The sequence below is a fragment of the Sceloporus occidentalis genome, unplaced genomic scaffold (genome assembly GCF_023333645.1).
Source record: "Sceloporus occidentalis isolate IW3139 unplaced genomic scaffold, rSceOcc1.0.p SCAF_1, whole genome shotgun sequence".
Classification (NCBI taxonomy): Eukaryota; Metazoa; Chordata; class Lepidosauria; order Squamata; family Phrynosomatidae; genus Sceloporus; species Sceloporus occidentalis.
The window spans coordinates 277,803,622-277,823,603 of record NW_028316981.1 but is presented as its reverse complement, the minus strand read 5'-3'; the positions used below and the strand labels follow the sequence as shown (position 1 = coordinate 277,823,603).

Below are 19,982 nucleotides of genomic sequence, written 5' to 3'. Positions count from 1 at the left end.
GCAGAACAGAACAAAAACACTAGCTGAATCTGTGACTGCAGGCCTTTAAAAATGTATTTCCAACAGTATCAGCCCCTTCATTTCTTTATTTTTATGTTTTTTTACCCTTAGTTCCCAAACACAGGACACAGCATTTTTCCTCAATGGACTAAGTCACATGAAATTATGCAAACACTGGATACTAACTATAAATATGGTAAAGGTAAAGGTATTCCCTGTTGACAAACTGGTCATGCCATATCTGACCACAGGGGTGGTGCTCATCTCTGCTACTAAGCTGAAGAGCCAGCATTGTCAGACACTACTCTGTGATCATGTGGTCAGCATGATTGCACAGAATGCTGTTTACCTTCCCACTAGAGTGGTAACTATTTACTTGTATTTGCATGCTTTTGAACTGCTAGGCTGGCAGAAGTTGGGACTAGTGATGGGAGCGGCACCTTGAACTGCCAAACTGCCGATCTTGCAATCAACAGTCAGTGTCTTAACCACTTGAGCCACTGCATCCCTATAAATATGTTACATTTATTGTTCAGATTTTTACTGACTGGATAAATTTAGTAAAATTGGTAACTGGGTAAATTAATTCACTACTACAAGTTGAAAGTTTATGGGTTTTTTATCAACCACATATGAGAAAAGAGAAGCAGCTCCCACTCTACATAAGCTGCTCATAACTCCTGAAATTAAGCCTTTGATTACCATAAGCTTCTGAATTTTTATGTCAGTGGTGACCATAGTGCTTAAATAAACACATGGGACAACAGATTCAAATTTTAAATATTGTACAACAGACTTTAAATATTGTATATTCAATGATTTCTGATATTAAACATTTTTATTATTTTTCATGCATCTTTCACTTGTTAAACTTGAGTCACTGTATTATTGTGTGCCTTCAAGTCATTTCCAACTTGTGGCAACCCTAAGATGACTCTATCATGGGGTTTTCTTGGCAAGACTGTTTTGAAGAGGTTTGCCACTGCCTTCCTCTGAGGCTGAGAGCATGTGACTTCCCCAAAGTCACCCAGTGGTTTTCATAGTCGAGCAGAGAATCGAACCCTGAGTCCAGAGTCTTAGTCCAACACTGAAACCACTAAACACACTGGCTCTCAGTCACTGTATAAACGGGTGGGTTTCTCTTGGGGTTATTTAAGTTTCCTAAGGCTCCAGCCTTTGTTAAGGGAACAAAAATATTGAATATCAAAAATGTCAAAGCCATGCCTTTTAGGGTCTAGCAGAAATGTGCTCTTGTCTAAGTATGCTTTCCTAAGAACAGAGACTGACTCCAAAAAACAACAACAGCAACAACAACAACAACAAACACATAGTTTGCAGTTTAAAACAAAAGTTTACTGATGGCTTTAATCTATATTTACATAGAAGCTATATCCTAAACTAGCTAGTGAACAGTTCAGCTAAAAGAAATGTTTATCTCACCATCATTCCAAAGAACGTTGAGAGAGTAGGAAGATGGAAACACAACAGCTCAGTTGAAAATCTTTAGAGAGTGTCTGTTAGTCCCAAAGAGGGAGTGACCTAAGTCACATGGTTAGTTTTAATGAGAGAGGAGTTTGCATGCAGGAATTCCCTGTCTATCCAAGGAGGGAGAAAGATAATGCAAAAATTTTCCAACAATTTCTGCTTAAACAATTAGACTTTTGTTTTCCCACTAAAACTCTTCAACCTGCATTTGCAACAAATCAGAGTAATTTTCAGTGGTATAGTGGCACAGAGGAAGGGTTAATCTTCTCTTCTTTCATGGCTCCATAATTATTTTAAAAAGAAAGGACAGGGATAACAAAGACTATGGCATGTTTTAATACAAAAGTTATATTGATCCTTAGATACCATGGTACATTTGTAGCCATGTACCATTTGTTGTTTAGATGAAGCATACTCCTCCTCCTCAAAATCATCCCATTCTCTGAAATCCTGAAAACTGACTCTAGCAAAAAAGGAGGTTTCCTGGGGAAAATGATTACAAAACCATAAGCTATCATGAGACGAGGTAATTATAGACTGGAATTTTCCAACTTACTGGACAAATCTGAAGAACAACGAGTAGCCACCAAGCAGAAATACAGAAATACTGTATTATGCTGAACTGTGACATACATTCCAGTTTGTCACTCATATGGGTCCAAGTCAATATTTTTTTAAAAAATGACTTTGCAAAGCAACCTGTATCACTTGTGTTAACTAGAAAGAATATTTGTGTTTACAAGAAATACACCTTTCAGTAGGAAATATCCAGAGACAAAGAAACTGAGAAGATTGGTATCTCCAAGACTTACTTTTAAGAGAAAGCTGGACTCTGGTTTAAGCACAAAACAAAACAAAACAAAAAAATCTTCTCAAGTTCATAATCATGCATAAAAATGTGATTATTAATCGCTTTGCTGATCCCTGCTCGATTCCCTAACGTTAGGCAGACCACTCGACTAAGGATAGGCAAACATAGTGCAGACCAAATTTTAAGATTCTGTAGCTTTCATAGTATTTCTGAGCAGTTCTTTCCAAAAGGGCTGGAAGAGAAATTAATTTATCGTATTTTTTGACATACAAGACGACTTTTTGACCCTCTAAAAATGGGTCAAAAGTCGGGGGCCGTCTTGTACGCCGAGTGCGCGCGCTTGGCCACTGGCTTCTCAGGCCTCTGGAGGCCTGGGGAGCTGGCAGCCCCACACCGGCTTCTAAGGGGCCTTCGGAGGCCCCTTAGAAGCCGGCGCGTGTGCTCTGGGGCCACCGGCCTCTTAGGCCTCCAGAAGCCTGGGGAGCCGGCAGCCCCCCGCCGGCTTCTAAGAGGCCTTTGGAGGCCGGCTTCCAAGGAATAGGGGTAGCCTTATACGGTGAGTATATCCTAAACTCTATTTTTTTATAATAAAAGTTGGGGGTCATCTTATACACCCGGTTGTCTTATACGCCGGAAAATACAGTAGTTCATATATTCTGATTTATCAACTACACAGCCTATGAACCAATATGCAAACAGTTATTCTTAGTGGTTCACTTTCATGGATTTTGGAATGCAATCATCCAAACAAAAGATAGGTACAAAATCTGTGTATTGAGGGAAAGTGCACATAAAAAATCACAGAATAATAAAAATATTCAAAATTCATACTAGGGAAAATAACTTGTAAAATGGATATACAGTATAAAGTAAAACTGGGTATACAAATATGTATATTAGAAATGCACATAAAGTGTGTATGAATTTTTGTGCAAATTTTATAAAAATTCAACCTGATTTGGAAACAGAATAAACCTATTATGGAAACAAACTTAAGACACAAAAATTGGAAACAAAATTTTGATGAGGGAAAAAAAGAGGGGGGAAAAAACAAACAAAATTAAAACATTCATCCATTTTTTACTCTCCATTTCAAGAGTCAGGAGAAAAAAAATCTTTTTCTGTTCTTTCCTCTCCTTGCTTAGCCTGTTACAGTAATTCCAATTTATCTATTCCTCTGCAAATTTCCACAGGCAACACTGATATGCACACAAAACACCATGTACAGATAAAATTCTTATTTAAGAAGGCAGCTCTTCTACACTCCTTCATATCTCAGTGAGTCCTTTACTTATTTAACACAAAAGCTCCCCCTATAATGATAATTAAATACCTCATCTTTATCAAAAGGGTGTCTACTCATATTATGAATGATACAGATCTGTAGAACAATATAAACCTGGAATACTGGAGTGTTTCTTCACATAAATTATTATTTTTCCCAGCTCAAAATTCTGCTGCAAGCACAGCTAGCTACCAAATATATTTGTATATTACAGGATGAAAATCCTTTAGCTGCCCTTCTCAAACCATTGCCTGCTTCCACTGAAACAAATGTGTCACAACTGATGTAATTGTCCTGGAGAAATTACTTCCTAACATGATAATATTTTTAGATATAATGCTGTTAGTCTTTGTTGTAAATCCTCATGCAGCTGAACAAATCAAGATGTCATCTTGGAGCAAATTAAGCCTAGAAGAATTTTGTGTCACTCAGTACTATACTGATTCATAAACAACCCTTCTCTGCTATAAAACTTGATATATGTCCTTTATATATACAATGGGGAGGGGGGGAATCCATCCCTGTTGTCATTACTCACATTTACTGCTAACAAAGCAACTAATATTGCACTATAGGTTGAGTCTTCTTATCAGGAATTCCAAAATCCAAAATATTCAAACATCCAAAATTGTCAAAACAAGTGAGTGAAAAAGTAACCTCTTTGCTTTCTGATGGTTCAGTGTACACAAACCTCATTTCATCCATAACATAAAAAATATTGTAAAATTTACTTTAGACTATGGCAATAAGGTGTATATGAAACATAAATGAACTTTGTGTTTCGAGTTGGGTCCCATCCCCTCATTATGCATATGCAAGTAGAATTCAGAGTAAGGACTATATCACACTCCCTGATTTACCTCTTCTGAATTTGAGCCAAATTCAGAAGTTAGATTGATTTTATCACATGGATATTTTCCTCAAAACGACTTCCTACTGGCTCCAATGTTGAATTGCTCCAGCGGTCATTTTTTTCCAAATTGGAAGCTTCTGTATTGGATAAAATGGCTGCTGAAGTGACTTCAGGAGCCCAAATTCAACACTGGAGCCAACAAGAAGCAATTTTAAAAAAATAAAGTTTATTTAATTTAAAACATACACATTAAAACTATAAAAACATACATACATACGTACATACATACAACTACAGTGGGTCCTTGGTATACGCAGGGGATCCGTTCCGGACCCCCCCCGCGTATGCCAAAATCCGCGTATGCTCAAGCCCCATTCTGTCCAATGGCGGCGCTCGTGCACGTGTGCCGCCATTGGAAAGAAAAGTCCCCCTCCTCTTTCCCCCCTCCTTCCTAACTTCCCTCCCTCCCTCCTACCTACCTACCTATAACCTACCTACCTTCCCTCACACCCTCCCTCCCTCCTTACCTGGGTCGCCGCCGCCGCGTTTTTGCTGCTGCCGCTACCGCCACAGCAAAATCCGGGTGCTACTCCTGGAGGCCAAGAGACCTCCAGGCTGCACCCGGCCCTTTCATGGTGGCAGCGGTGGCGAGGAGGACGAAGGCTGACCTCGTCCTCGCCGCCGCTGCCGCCGCTGTAAAAAGCCCGGATGCAGCCTGGAGGTCTCTTGGCCTCCAGGAGCAGCACCCAGCCGTTTTGTGGCGGTGGAGGCCGAGACCGCGAGGGAGGAGGCTTGGCCTCGTCCTCCTCGCGGCCTTGGCCTCCGCCGCCGCAAAATGGCCGGGTGCTGCTCGTGGAGGCCAAGAGGCCTTCAAGCTGCACCCGGCTCTTCTTCAGTGGCGGCGGCAAGGAGGATGGGGCCAGGCTTTATCCTCCTCGCCGCTGCTGCTGTTAAAGGGCCGGGTGTAGCCTGGAGGACAAGGGGCCTCCAGGCTACACCCGGCTCTTCTTCAGCGGCGGCGGCAAGGAGGACGAGGCCTGGCTTCGTCCTCCTTGCCGCCACCGCGAAAGAGCCGGGTGCAGCCTGCAGGCCTCTTGGCCTCCAGGCTGCCCCCGGCCCTTCTTCCTCGGCAGCGGGGACAAGGAGGGCGAGGGCAAGCCTGGTCCTCCTTGCCTCCGCCACTTTTAAAAGGCCGGGGGCAGCCTGGAGGCCAAGAGGCTTCCAGGCTGCCCCCGGCCCTTCTTCCTCGGCGGTGGGGGTGAGGAGGGCGAGGGCAAGCCTGGTCCTCCTTGCCTCCGCCGCTTTTAAAGGGCCAGGGGCAGCCTGGAGGCCAAGAGGCTTCCAGGCTGCCCCTGGCCCTTCTTCCTCGGCGGCGGGGGCAAGGAGGACCAGGCTTGCCCTCGCCCTCCTCACCCTCGCCGCCGAGGAAGAAGGGCCGGGGGCAGCCTGGAGGCCAAGAGGCCTGCAGGCTGCACCCAGCTCTTTCGCGGTGGCAGCGAGGAGGACGAAGCCAGGCCTCGTCCTCCTCGCCGCCGCCACCGTGAAAGAGCCGGGTGCAGCCTGCAGGCCTCTTGGCCTCCACGAGCAGCACCCGGCCTTTCCCGCGGTGGCGGAGGAGGAGGCGCACGGCGATGGAGCAGGTAAGCAGGGAGGGAGGGTAGGTAGGTAGATAGATAGGTAGGTGGGAGGGAAGGAGGGAAGGAAAGAGGGGAAGAGGCGGATTTTGTCCCCAATGGTGGTGCGCGTGCACGCGTGCCGCCATTGAGGACAAAATCCCCGGATTTGCCATGTGCGTATGCTCAAATCCGCGCATGGTAAATCCGTGTATAAGGAGGGCCGACTGTACAAACAAATCAAACTTATGATAGTCAAGAGTACCACAAAATAAATTACCATATTGGTATCAACTTGCACTTGGTGCAGATGAAGTTGCCCACATCCCTAGGCAAGAAGACAAACATCCCACAACTGTTGCAGGGGACTGCAGGGGCTCCCTCACTGTCCATATCCAGAAGTCTTAAGCAGGCACTGAAACAGGTCTCTGGGCTTCCCCATCAAAAATTCCTCCATTAAGCTCCCATGGAAAACATGCCTGTTGACCAAGCTCAAGAGAATGAGGCTATAGCTATACAGAGAGCTGCTAGCTCCTTCCCCAGGCAAATCTGACTCCCTCTTCCTCTGAGCTCTGCCTTCCTGGGACTAGGTGCTCAGGACCTGGGTCTACATCCAATAGTACAATAGAGTGCTAATGAGCACACAATCACACCTCCCCTTAGCTCACAAATCCAATCAGCCTTGACCCATCAGACAAAGGTGACAAAGTACACTAGAACAACAGACATTACCGCACACACCAGCAAGCCTCCACTAGACAAAAATAAATTGCCTTACCTCAACTGACCCTCACTCTTGACTGAACAAATTCTCCCAAAAGACTCTCTGGGACTGGAGAGTTAGTTGCAGGTAGCTCCTCCTCAAAACAAGTCAGTAGCTCAGCACAAGCCCTGTCCCCTCAGACCATGTGCTTAGGGAAAGCACATACTGTAGTCAGAAACAAACACACTAACCCAAGAAATTTGAAAATACACACACTGAAGGATGTCCTCCCAGACACATGCAGATTTGTAGAAGTATTTATTTATCCAAGAAATTCAATGTGCTTTCTCAATTAAGAGAAATTGGTGTCAAATTGTCATAAGATGGTATCTCATATAAAATAACAAATGTTAGAAAAATGGGCATGCTAATGGGGATTGCTATAATTTGACAGGTGACTTGAAGGCACATACACACATAATTCAGGTCATCACTACATTCTGACTGTAATCTTATGGCCACTGGAAGTAACTCCCAATATTATACAGATCTCTGCTCCTGAAAAAAAAAAAAAAAAACCTCTCCCAGTCTCTACACAGAGACTTCTGTATCCCCAGTGTTAGAGAGCCAACATCAAAGAGAGGTGCAAAAAGTACAGATTTGGGGAGACAGGACGCACAATCTTCTAAGCCCATAAATTTACTCTGAACATGATGGAAAATGTTTACCAACCCTGAAGGTGACATAATAAAATATTTTTGTTTGCAATGGTAAGAAAAGTGGTTCAAAAGAAAGAAAGAAGGAATCCTTCACTCCCACCTTTCAGTATGAGTTTGACAAGGTCTAGATAAATCAGAAATCTTTGGATCTTCAGTAGGATTTACCGGCTACTGAATTCATTCTAAAAGTGCTTCCTTTTGGAAGGAATACCTGAATAACAAAATAAACAAGGCAAAATCCACTAGTCATTATTGGAACTAGGAAAATAGAAAATTAGTGATAAATTTATTAACAGTACCTAGGATTAAAGTAGGAGTCAGTACGATCCAGTGGTCTGAGTTTTGGACTAGGACTCTGGAGACTAATATTCAAATCCCCATTCAGCCATGGAAACCCAGTAGGTGATCTTGGGCAAGTCACACTCTCTTAGGGGCTGGACAGATGGGGGGAAAGGGGCGGGCAGAGGCCACCTACCTATCCCCCGCATCGTTGTGGCGGGGACCGCACATTGTGGCAATGATGTGCTCAGAAAAAGGAGCTGCAAAACGGGGCTCCTTTTTCTGCCACTGCCAAGGCACCATTAGCACCCTGGAGTGGCACGGTGACGTCCATTGTGCGCTGCACTGTTTGGATATGGTGCACAATGCACATCATTGGTGCTCATGCCAAAACGGTGCCAGGAGAGTGTAGTAGGGCTTCGGAGTGTGGGGCTGCTCTGCTCTCCCAAGCCCTTAAATCGGCCCCAGGACGGTGCTTTTTGCTCATCTGTATCAGGTCTTAGTCTCACAGGGGCCATGGCAAACCTCTCTAAACAAATTTCCCCAAGAAACCTCCAGGGTTTGCCATAAGTCAGAAATGACTTGAATGAACATAAGGAAGAAAACAGTAGCCAAACGAATATAAAATAAATAAATTCAAATAAAGGAAATTTATATATTAAAATAAATGAAAAATGTATTCTTCATTGAAGCTTGATTAGGAAGTATTTAAGTACATAACTGATATGAAATCGTTAAGACATTAAGTATTCTAACTACTTAAGGTTACAGGTTTTCAAACCGTAATACGAGACAAAAGTTGCATGCCAGCTTAAGACTAGTTATATCACGTTAGACAGGCCTTATACAAGGCTGTCTCAATTTTGCACTTCTGTTGTATGATCTCCAGGCTGCTGTGAAATCTTGTGATGGTAGTTCAGGCATCACAAGATAACAATTTGCTGTATATCAAATGCTCAGAGGTCTGTCTGGTGGGAGCCTAGCTGGTACATATTGTAAAATATGTGATTTGGGTCATGCCATATCACCCTAATTTGGACTGAATTTTAAAACACCAAAGAAGAGACACCTGGGAACTCTACAGAATACGTAATTGGGAGTAAAACTTTAACCATCTAATAAGATTAAAAGGAAATTAGGAATTTATGGTAAAGGGTAATTTACCAAGAAGGACAAATTTGTAATAGAAGGTAGCAGTTCTGTAGTAACATTCCTTGTCTGACTTGAAGTCACTGTGTTTACATTTAAGTCGATATTGTATTTATTGATTAGATCTTGCTAAAGGTGGGGCAGGCAGGCTTCTAAAACTGTATTATATTATTTTTTCACATGTTTATATATGTGTAATAAATATTAATAATAAATTTTATTTCTTCCCTGCCTGTCCTCAAGGCTTGAGGCAGCATACATGTTAAAATATAAAACACAATTTAAAAAGAAAAGACATAAAACCAACAGGTAAAATACAATACTATGAAACCATTACAATACACTGACATAAGTACATTCTTAAAAAGTCATAATTTAAAATTGACTAGGTAAGCCTGCTGGAAGAGGTGTGTCTTTAATGTTGTTTTAAATGCAATTAGCATTTTCAGCTGTCGTATCTTTTCCAGCAGGTCATTCCACAGTCTAGGGGCAGCAGACAAAAAGGTCCTCTGGGAAATGGTTGCCAGTCTAGTCCGGGCCTGTTGAAGCAAGTATTTCCCAGAGGTCTTGAGCATACAGGGAAGATTGTATGGGAGAAGGTGAGCCTGTAGGCAACCTGGACCCAAACCATGTAGGGCTTGAAAGTAATAAACAACCACTTGACAACTTAATAAAGTACATTAAATAAATAAATAAATAAATAAATAAATAAATAAATAAATAAATAATTTCTATCCCGCCTCTCCTTGTATTGCATCATGGATCGAGGCGGGTAATCAACATTAGAAGCAAATGATCTCTGATCATTTCCTACTACTGTTTATACAACATTGTTTAATATTATGTTGTATAGTATTTGGATTTCAAAATTGATCATTTACAAAAACATTTACTAGGATACAGTGAATATGTGCAGGAATAAGTTCCCACAACTCTTTAAACATCCAGTTGGATCAAAGGAAAACACTTTTTTCCCTTCAACCCCCCTACCTTAGGTAGAGACCATCCCTATAACAGAAGAACAAGGAGGGGACAATGAACAAGAAAGAAATGGACAGACAAGACTGAGAAACTCCATCAGGCTCAATTTCCTAAACTTTGGTCTCTTAAAGGCAAGGCAGGAGAGGTCATTAACAAGCAGTCATTAATGATACAAAGAGGAACACAAAGTTAAGTTTTAAAAGTGAGATAAAGTAAGAAAAGCTTACCCAAATCCAGAAAGTAATCGGCAGAAGAGAAAGAAGCCATAGCCCTGGACAAATGATGAAAGGAAGGCAAAGAATCCATTGACAGACATACATATCAGAAGGGCTTGTCTCCTTCCCACCTTGTCCGCCAAGCCTCCCCAGAAGAATGCCCCCACCATCATCCCAAGGTATACTATGCTACCTGCAAACACACAAAAAAAGAATTACATTATATAATGAGGGCCTGCACAACTCTTAATATCACATCCTGATTATTTGTTTCTTCTTTTCCCTCACATGACATGCTTTACTTCTGAAATAACTGCAATGATCAGGTTTTACACGTGGGTATTTTGCATACAACTACATACAAATACATTATTTAATGTTTGCCTTATGGAAGGTTTAATATTAATTTTGTTAGATGCAATTCAGTTTGCAAGAAAGTAAGACAAAGAATATGGGCTTGAGAAGAAATTCCACAAGTAAATATTGAACAATACTGCTATTTCTAGAATGAATATGCCTCAAGAGAATTTCACTTCCTCAAGTTATTGATCTCTTTTAAAAGAATGGATAAGAAAATATTTCTGTTTGCCTCAGCAGCACACCTCCAATAAGTTTTATAGTCATTACTTCACCATCAGGTAGGATTTTTTCCACAGGGACAAGGGAACTTGACATTATTTAGCCTACAATGCAATAGTAACTTGCCTCAGAGTTAGCCTCAACGTAATTCAGTGGCACCTGCTTCTGAGAAGATAAGTTTAGGAATGCACTGTTAATTGACATAATTGCCATTCCCTTTCCAGCCGAACTAGGAATTTCTCTCTCAAAAATGCAAAGTAAAACGGCAATGAGAAGAAATCAGTGAATTAAGGTCCATATCCAGGACAGAAAGTAACTAATTCATACTTCAAAATTGCGCTGACCAATGTTGGCAACATTCTACATAAACTGCCACATTCAGAGATGGTAGTATGTAAAGATATCAACAATTAAACAGTATCTTAAGATTAATTTATTATTTTAACAATAGACATTTCTAACAATAAATATTTCTAATGCATCTCTCCATTCATAGACCAATATGTATTGGACAGAGATTCACTACACACCATGGCTCTGTTTCAAGGGCTAGAAAAGTCATTTTTGGACTACAGCCCTTAGAATCCCTGCAGTCCATTGTGGGAGCTGCAGAACAAAAAGTGCTGTGCTCTGCCACTGAGGTCACACATTCTGCCATCCTCCCCTTTCAGAAAAATAAAATCTTCAAGTAGGGGCCCATTCACACTAGCATTTTGTATCGGGCAGATCTGGGGAGATTTGATATGAAATAAAAAATGTAATACTGAATCTGATCTGAATTGAAGTTCCCACTATGTTTACCCTGATCAAATCTCTCAGGTGCAATTTAACCCTCTTGAAGTTCACACAGACCAAAATAACGATTTAAAATGGATCCTCCATATCGATCACACTTTATCATGTTTGGGTCTCTTTTTTTGTTTGTTCTGTCAATCAAATGATATGCATCTACATCATTCCACTTCCATTGTCATCCTTGTCTTCCGAATGTTAATTCCTTCTCCCCTCCCCCCCCCCGGCTACCATATCACACTGCTGTTTCTTTCCCAGGAACAATGTCCATAATGTCCCCCATTTTGAGCAGAACTAAAAAGCATGCATTCTATATTTATATGAGCTTTTATTGGAGCATGTCCTCCATTGCCCTTGCACATCCTCCATTTTGCGGTGCCACATCCCCCTCCTCCCTGGCAGGGATGACATCTATCTGGTCACCCTGGGAAAAGTACAGGGTGATCAGACAGTCCTCCTTTCCTAGGAGGGCAGGAAAATGTCTAATTAACAATTTGTAAGCCACTCTGATAGCCTTTTGGCTGAAGCACAGGATATAAATAAATTATTATTATTATTATTATTATTATTATTATTATTATTATTATTTCATCCTCTTGTCTAAAAAAATGTCCAAATACCCTTCCTTTGAAGCCTGACTGAGAAGCACGCATTTTATCTTTCTATGAGTGTTATGACCCCCCACCTCTTCCCCAGCTTTAGTGAGGTCGAAACATCTGGCAATGGCATCATTGGGGAAAAAGAGCAAAAAAGGAAAACAGCTGAGCTGCTGTTTAAAGGGCACACCAGCAGGAAATTTGAAAACACTCAGAGCCAGAAACTAAGTACAAGTGCTTGCCACTTTGTAGCTGGGATAGGCATGTTCTGCCCTTCTGCCCACCCTCTGCCCATTGATCCCTCCCTTCAGAAAGCCCCAAATCTAATCAGGAGCAAGGTCCCATTGACAGCACCCCGATAAACCCCAATTTTTTTTGGAAAAGAAATTGGGAAAAACTCAATATCGGAAAACTCTTGCTAAGGGGGAATTGACATGGAACTATCCCAATTTGGGCTGGAAAACCCCGATTTAAGTGTGAGCAACTCACGATTAAACCAGTTTGCAAACTGATTCAAGTGTGAATTACCCCCTTTTAAACCGGTTTGCAAATCGGTTTATAATGTTGTGTGAATGGCCCCTGAGATGTCTGTTGGGTAGGGTTAAGCATAAGATGAGCAGATGCTCAGACACAGATGTTCTGTATGATCAATGTCCCCAATCACACAAGAGCCTTGATATCATGGAGCACCTATAGGCATGTAGTGGAGGTATGTTCTCTGGCATGTATCTATGTTCAGCTGGTAGACACATGAGAGGTCAAGTGATGTTGGCACCAGGAGGTTCTGCCTTATCCTCCATATGTTAGCCCTCTTTGCGGAGGAATGTATGAATATAATTGAACAACTTCTGCCTGAATACATTTTTGTGTGAAATATTTAATTTGCACTGGGGGGAATGTCTGCACTATGCATCTGTAGAACAGTATCAACCAAAATACATATATTATTCACCATGGGAATCAGAGGAAGTAACTTTCTCAATCTAATTTCATTGCTTCAGACAACATCAACAAATGACAATAGTTGAAGAATTATAGTGCAGGAAAAGGAGACAGAAAACTAAGCTGGAGGAGGGGAAAATAAAGCTTGGCTGATAAATAGGCACTGAAAAAACAATGATATAAAGCAATCCAGCTGTAGAGCCAATCATTTTGATAAAATGGTCAGTGCCCAAGGATTTTGTAATGCATAGACCCAGTGATGTATCCAAGTCTTTTACTTCAAGTCTCAAGTCAGGTCTCTACCTTCTAGTCTCAAGTCCTTGTAAGATATTTTCAAGTTGAGTCTCAAGTCAAGTCTCACATTTGGGAGGCAACATTAACAGAAAAAAAGAGATGGAGGGGGCGCTTGAGGCAGAAGGATCCTTCTAAAGCTTAGCAGGCTCCTCCGAAGTGCAGCAGGAACAGGCTGCTGAATAACCCCCCACCCCCAACTCAAGATTATAGCTTAGGACATGTTTCTCGGAGAGAAACAGCAAACGCGTTAGGCAAAGGGCTTGAAGAAAGGGTTGAGGCCTACTCGGCAGCCCTTCCCTGCTGCACATTGAAGGAGCCTTCTAAAGCAAGCTTTAAAGCAAGCTTTACAAGGAGCCTTCCACTTCATATCTGTTGCCTAACATGTTTGCTGTTCCCCTCTGAGAAACATGCCCATGCTCTGAGCATGGTTTAGGTCTACTCAGCAGCCAGGTCCTGTTGTAAATCAGAGAGGCCTTCTAAAGCTTTTTCTAGGAGCAATAGGCAAGACTCACCTGCACAGTGTGAGGCATGTTTCTCGGAAGGGAACAGCACACACATTAGGCAACGAGCTTAAGCAGGGATGTAGAGAAAGTCAGTGTATCATTTATTGCCAAGTTGAGTGCAACTCAAGTTTCTGAAGCAACTTGAGTCCGAATCAACTGACACAAATCTACAGCATTTCATAGGCCTAAATTCTATTGTTAGTACTGATTAGAGTAGACCCAGTGAATTAATAGAATTTTCCTATGTGTTGACTCATCATTCAATCACTGACTGAATGAGTTGACTGCAGTTGAGAGCAACCACCTCTGAACCAACAAGAATGCCAGCCAAACTGGGGTGTGTGTTTTGTTTTGTTGTATTCTTCTGCTGAATATGAACCCCTATGGCTTGTCACAAAAGCTTTCAGTAGTACTGCTAACATTGCACTGAATCTATTTCAAGAACGGCTACTGTAAAACAGATCATTAGACAAAAGGGAGTAAAAATCCAAATTAAAACATTATGTCTGAGTGGGTGGGCAAAGACAAGCATTCAGAAAAGAAAGCAAAATATTCTCCACCACTACCATTTACAATAACAATGTGACAGAACATTAACATCATGGCTTTAAGGATTAACTCAAAAACAGTTCTAGCAATTAGAAGAAACCTAGTTAGGAGAAATACTGGGGCCATTCAGACTACACTTTACCCCGGATCAGAAATTGATTCTTTCACGTGAATTCACATTCGCCCCTAATCCCCCACAAGCGAATCAGAGGCTTGCACAAGCGTTTTGTGGCAAATGCCCCTTAGCGCGGGTCATTTAGAATCGGGGCAAAAGCCGTCTCTTTTGAAAAAACGCAAGTTCCGCAAATATGAACTTGCCCCCAATCATGATTGAGTCAAGTTCAGGGGAGGGATTTATGTCAGAGGGAGGGCAGTGGGCAGGGCACTCCCTCCCCTCATCGGGGTGAAGGAGGAGGAGAAGGAGAAAAGAGCCGGAGGAAGGATGAAAAAAAGGGGAATCTGACAGGAGGCAAATGACAGGAGGCAAAAAGGGGGAATCGGGGCGACTGACAGGGGCTGCGGAGGGCAGTCAGAAGGAGGGCAGAGGGGGGAACTGGAGAAAGTGATGGAAGAGGAGGAAGAGGATGAAGGAGACGGGGGAAAGAAGGGCGCCATGGAGGGCATTCTATAACAGAGCAGGAGAAGGCGAAGGAAGAGGCAGGAGGAAGGGTCAATTCAGGGCAGGTCAGAGGGACAGAGCAAGCCAAGCCTTTCCCTTTTTATTTTTATTTTTTTAAAATTATTTTTGGCAAAAAATGTGCATGGTTTTTGCTTCAGGTAGATATATATTTGATAGAACATGGCTAGCTGCTTGTTGACTTTCCCTTTCATTTCCTCGCTTCCAGCAAAGGGGAAATGCTGCAAAGGGTGCTTTGCAAGACTTTTTTTCCTTTGCGAATGAATCCTACAATGCTAATGTTACAACGTTTCTCTTTCCAATTTGGCAAATTGATAAAGAATGCTTTTGCTACTGTCTCTAAGAAATTCAGGGGTACCCCAGGGAAAGCAAAGAATGCATGGCATCGCATCCTTTTCTGGCATTCCGAGGTGAGGGATTTTTTATTATTATTATTATTATTATTATTATTATTACATGTGTATGATGGCTATTATTATTATTATTATTATTATTATTATTATTACATGTGGCAAGGAGGGAGGATACAGGATGCAGAGACGGCATTAGCTTGCATTTTGGGGTTGAAAACGGGGCCAAGGGCAGATCATAACCTGCACTGACCCAAATGCCCACAACACACACACACACACACACACACACACACACACACACGCACAAGAGGTTTTTAAATTTGACAAAATGTGTGCATTCTGGCACCTGGTTCTTTAAAAAGAAAGGAGGGGGAAAGCATACTTCCGATGGCCCAATGATGATCACCTATGATGATCGTGGAACTAAATTTGATTGACAGCCAGGTGCCTTCATTTTAAACCCGAATTCTCCAAGAGGGCATTCAGGGTTAAAATACCCTGATTGGTAGTCAGCACTTGCTTCCGGAGGTATTTGGGGAGGGAGAAACCGAAGCTTCCCAGTTCCTTCCAGCACAAAAGTGCCAGTGAGAATGGGGCCACTATTTCACTGGAGCAGAAAATTACAATGAGAGACTAATGCAAAGTAGAGCTGGTGAATATAATATCTTTCACCACACCAAGTAAACTGGGAACTGCTTATCGTACTGAACTTCTCCATTTCAATTTTTAAACTCTGCTAGAAGAGAGGAATAATTTGGAATAATGAGAATTTCAGCGTTTGAGGGTGAGATTTCAGTGTTCAGTCTCTGAAATGCAGCCCCCTATCAAACTGCACTCCCCCAAAGGTGCTATAAGATGTTGAAAAGAAAACTTTATCAGTTAAAACCTTAACCATGTAAGTTTCCTCTCCACAGCTAATAGTCATTCTGGGAAACAGTTAGGATTAGGGCTATGGCCTACCAGTGCCATTCCCACTCCAGTGTCAACCGGAGTGGGAAGAGTGCCAGGGTGGCGGCCAAAAGGTTGGCATATATAAGTTCCTCTCTTGGTATTGTCCAGAGCAGCTCTGCTTGACTTTTGCAAGACTATTCTATTATGAGTCTTCTAATGTGCCATGGGACCAGATATATATTGTGTATTAAGCTGCAAACCACTAAAATGAAAAGAGAATGTGGTATTACTATCTCCAAACCATCTTGCCACAGTGTCTGCACTTTCTGCATTTTGAAAGATTGGTGTGCAGAAACTGTTGCACTGAAGCAAAAGGACAGACACCATATTATGGGTTGAAAGACTGGCCACAACTTTAATGCAAATACCACAATCTTGAATCATATACATTCATAACAAATATGTGATCTGGTATGAGGATCATGCCAAATCTCACAGACTGTTCCATGATGGCTTCATCTAGGGCCTCGTAAAGCAAGGGCGGCCAGCCTGGGGAGAGGCTCAGTGCAACAAGGACCCCTCCTGATGTTTTGGGATAATTTGCCAATACCACCCATATTCCTTTGCAGCTTATCCAAAGGTCTGATACTGTACAGGTTTTCATAGCCAAAAAGCAGAATTCATTTTCTATTAACATTAGGATGCAGTGAATTTTGTAGGTGAAAGAATTGTTTCATATATGCAGTCCCATGTGCAGGAAACTTGCTTAGCTTTATGTATCTATTAATATAGGAAAACTTCCTGATCAATGAGATTATTTTAGAAATCATGCTTACAGTTTTGCAGTATGCCTTTTTCAACAAAATTTATAAACTAGTGTTATTTAAACTGTTCTAACAACAAAAGGAAAAAACATCAAATTAGGATCTACTTTCTGCATGCTGGGAACTTTGGTGAGTCACTGCAAATCACTGTCACTAAGGAGATACCTTGCTTACATCTGTTCTCTGTGATAACACTGCATGTTTCAATCAAAGCAGAGCAAAGTGATGACTTCATAGCTCTATCACTTCTGCTTCAGGAATACTTTTAATTTGAATAAATATACCTTAATTTGAATATATACCTGAGGTTCCAAACATCCAGTTCTATAACAAAAAAATTCCTCTCCCCCAACTTTTCTCTCCATATGTGTGTGTGTGTGTGTGTGTGTGTGTGTACGTATGTGTCAAACTTCCCTTTTGTTTAAGGAAGGGTTGAGCAATTTATGGCCTTCTGGATGTTGCTGAACTGTAACTCCCAGCCCTGGCATGCAGTGAGGGTTTATGGAAGTTGTAGTTTAGCAACATTTGGAAGGCCACAAGTTGCCCATCTCCCTTTTAAAGCAAACTGCTATGTTACAGTCATACCTCCAAAAGTGAGGAAATCCAGACCACAAACCATCTCCTGATGCTAATTCAGAATATGGGCACATAGAAGGATCCCCATTAGACATTTAACTGGAATTGTGATCAATTAAATGGTTGTCTTTTCAATCACACATACAAGTTCATTTGAAAAATTCTAGAGCTGAAACAGAACCCTGCTATTCACGTTTATGACCTTTAGAAAGCACAATAACAAAAGGGGGAAATACACAACAAGTTGTGTGGCAAAAGCAGAAAGAAAAGAGAATTGAATGCACCCACAGATAACCAGTTGAAGAACAACAGTCACAGGTAACCAATCTGTGTTTCACCATGGTACCTGTTACTGAAAACCACCTTGAATTCATTTATTGGGCAGAAAACTGGACAATGAATATAAATGAGTAACATGGCTAATGAATGTTACCTACTTCAGTAGAACCTTAAATTACAGAGCACATACAGAGTGTTTTGTGAATTAGATGGCAAGAGATCAAGCATGTAGCAGGGAAGAGGGATTATATTCAGCCCTGACCAAACTAATGGTATTTGAACATACAGTATAATGAATTACACTCATAAAATCCAGTTTATGCAAGACCAGGCTATACAATTTACATGAGAAAGGGATCTAAGAGTCCTAGTAGACCACAGACTGAACATGAGTCACCAATGTGATGTGGCAGCTAAGAAAGATAATGCAATTATAGGCTGCATCAATAGAAGTATAGTGTCCTGATCAAGGGAAATCTTGTACAACCTTTGAGACTAATTAAAGAAGTTGGAGCATGAGTTTTTGTAGACTTACGTCAAATGCAAGTTGACTTAAGTCTACAAAAACTCATGCTGCCAATTTCTTTCTTTAGTTAGTCTCAAAGATGCTACAATATTTCTCTACATACTGATTCTACAGACTAACTTGGTTATATTAGGGAAGTAATAGTACCACTCTTTTGTGCTTTGGTTAGGCCTCACCTGGAATACTATATCCAGTTCTGAGCACCACAATTCAAAAAGGATGTTGAGAAGCTGAAGCATATCCAGAGGATGGCAACCAAAATGGTGAAAGGTCTAGAAACTTTGCCCTATGAGGACCAACATAGGAGCGACATAGGAGCCGGCTACGTTTAGCTTGCAGAAGAGAAGTCTAAGAAGCGATATGACAGCCCTGTTTAAATATTTGAAGTGATGTGATACTGAAGATAAAGCAAAATTGTTTTCTGTTGCTCCAGAGACTAGAATCCAGAGCAATGGATGCAAACTACATGAAAAGAGATTCCACTTCAATTTTAGGAAAAACTTCCTGACAGTAGAAACTGGCAAAAGAAAAACTTCAAGAGTAGAACACACTCCCTCCAAGTGTGGTGGAGTCTCTTTCTTTGGAAGTTTTTAAACAAAGGCTGGATGGCCATACGTCAGGAATGCTTTGACCGTGTATTCCTGCATGACATGGAGTTGGACTTGATGGGTTTGAGCTCTCTTCCAACTCTATGACATGGATGTTTATCACACTATACTCTTAAAGTGCTACTATTCCACTTTGACTCCTCTAGCTGCCTCCTGTTGCATTCTGGGATTGGCAGTTTTAAGGAGGGGTATTTAGAATTCTCAGGCAGAATTATATATATATATTGTGTTCAACTCCAAAGTGACATTAATTGCACAGACCTTAGACCTCATTCCCACTTACAGATAAATCAGTGTGCAATCCAAATCGATGGATCGATTTGACAGCAGAGTGTGGTTCCCACTACATTTGCCCCGATCACATTTTCCCCTCTAAAATAATCCACATTCCACATGCATGAATCAATTCAAAGTGGACCCGCTCCAGCCGGTTGAAGGGCAAATTTAAATCAATTTCGATCCACATCGGGCACACACTTGCACGGAATTGGTTTATCGAAAAAGATGCGGAAAAAATCAGCAACAAAAATACGCAGGCTAAATGGATCTGGTGCTTCTGCGATTCGATTTAGGTGAGAGTCAGGGTCAATTCAACCAGTTCAAACTGAATTGTGATCCGGTTTAAAAGGTAGTGGGAATGAGGCCTTAGATGAGCAAACAGAGGCACGGTACAGACTGTCCCTTTGGGCCGGCCTGCACCCGCCTGCTTTCGCTCCAGATTGGGGCCAGGGCAGCCTCACCAGCAGCCCTGTGGCCCCAATCTGGAGTTTTTTGGAGCCACAGAGAAGCGGCAAAATGCCGCTTCTCCATAGCGCAGAAAAGAGGCGTCCTTGGGGCTTCATGCTCCCGGATGCCTGGAAAGCCAGAGCCATGGGAGAAAGGGGCAGCATTGTTCCTGCAGCCATTTGGTTGCTGCAGGAAAAATGCACATGATGAAAGG

General features: G+C 41.8%; 1 protein-coding gene across 2 annotated transcripts in view; it reads right to left on the bottom strand.

The window, feature by feature from the left end:
- The window catches only part of SV2C (synaptic vesicle glycoprotein 2C), a 143,819-nt gene that overhangs the window by 52,127 nt on the left and 71,710 nt on the right, over positions 1 to 19,982 (bottom strand). For both annotated transcript variants that reach the window (XM_089512830.1, XM_089512839.1), the window contains exon 3: positions 10,106 to 10,286. In XM_089512830.1, coding sequence (XP_089368956.1) covers positions 10,106 to 10,286 — 181 coding nt within the window. The remainder of the gene's footprint in view (positions 1 to 10,105; positions 10,287 to 19,982) is intronic.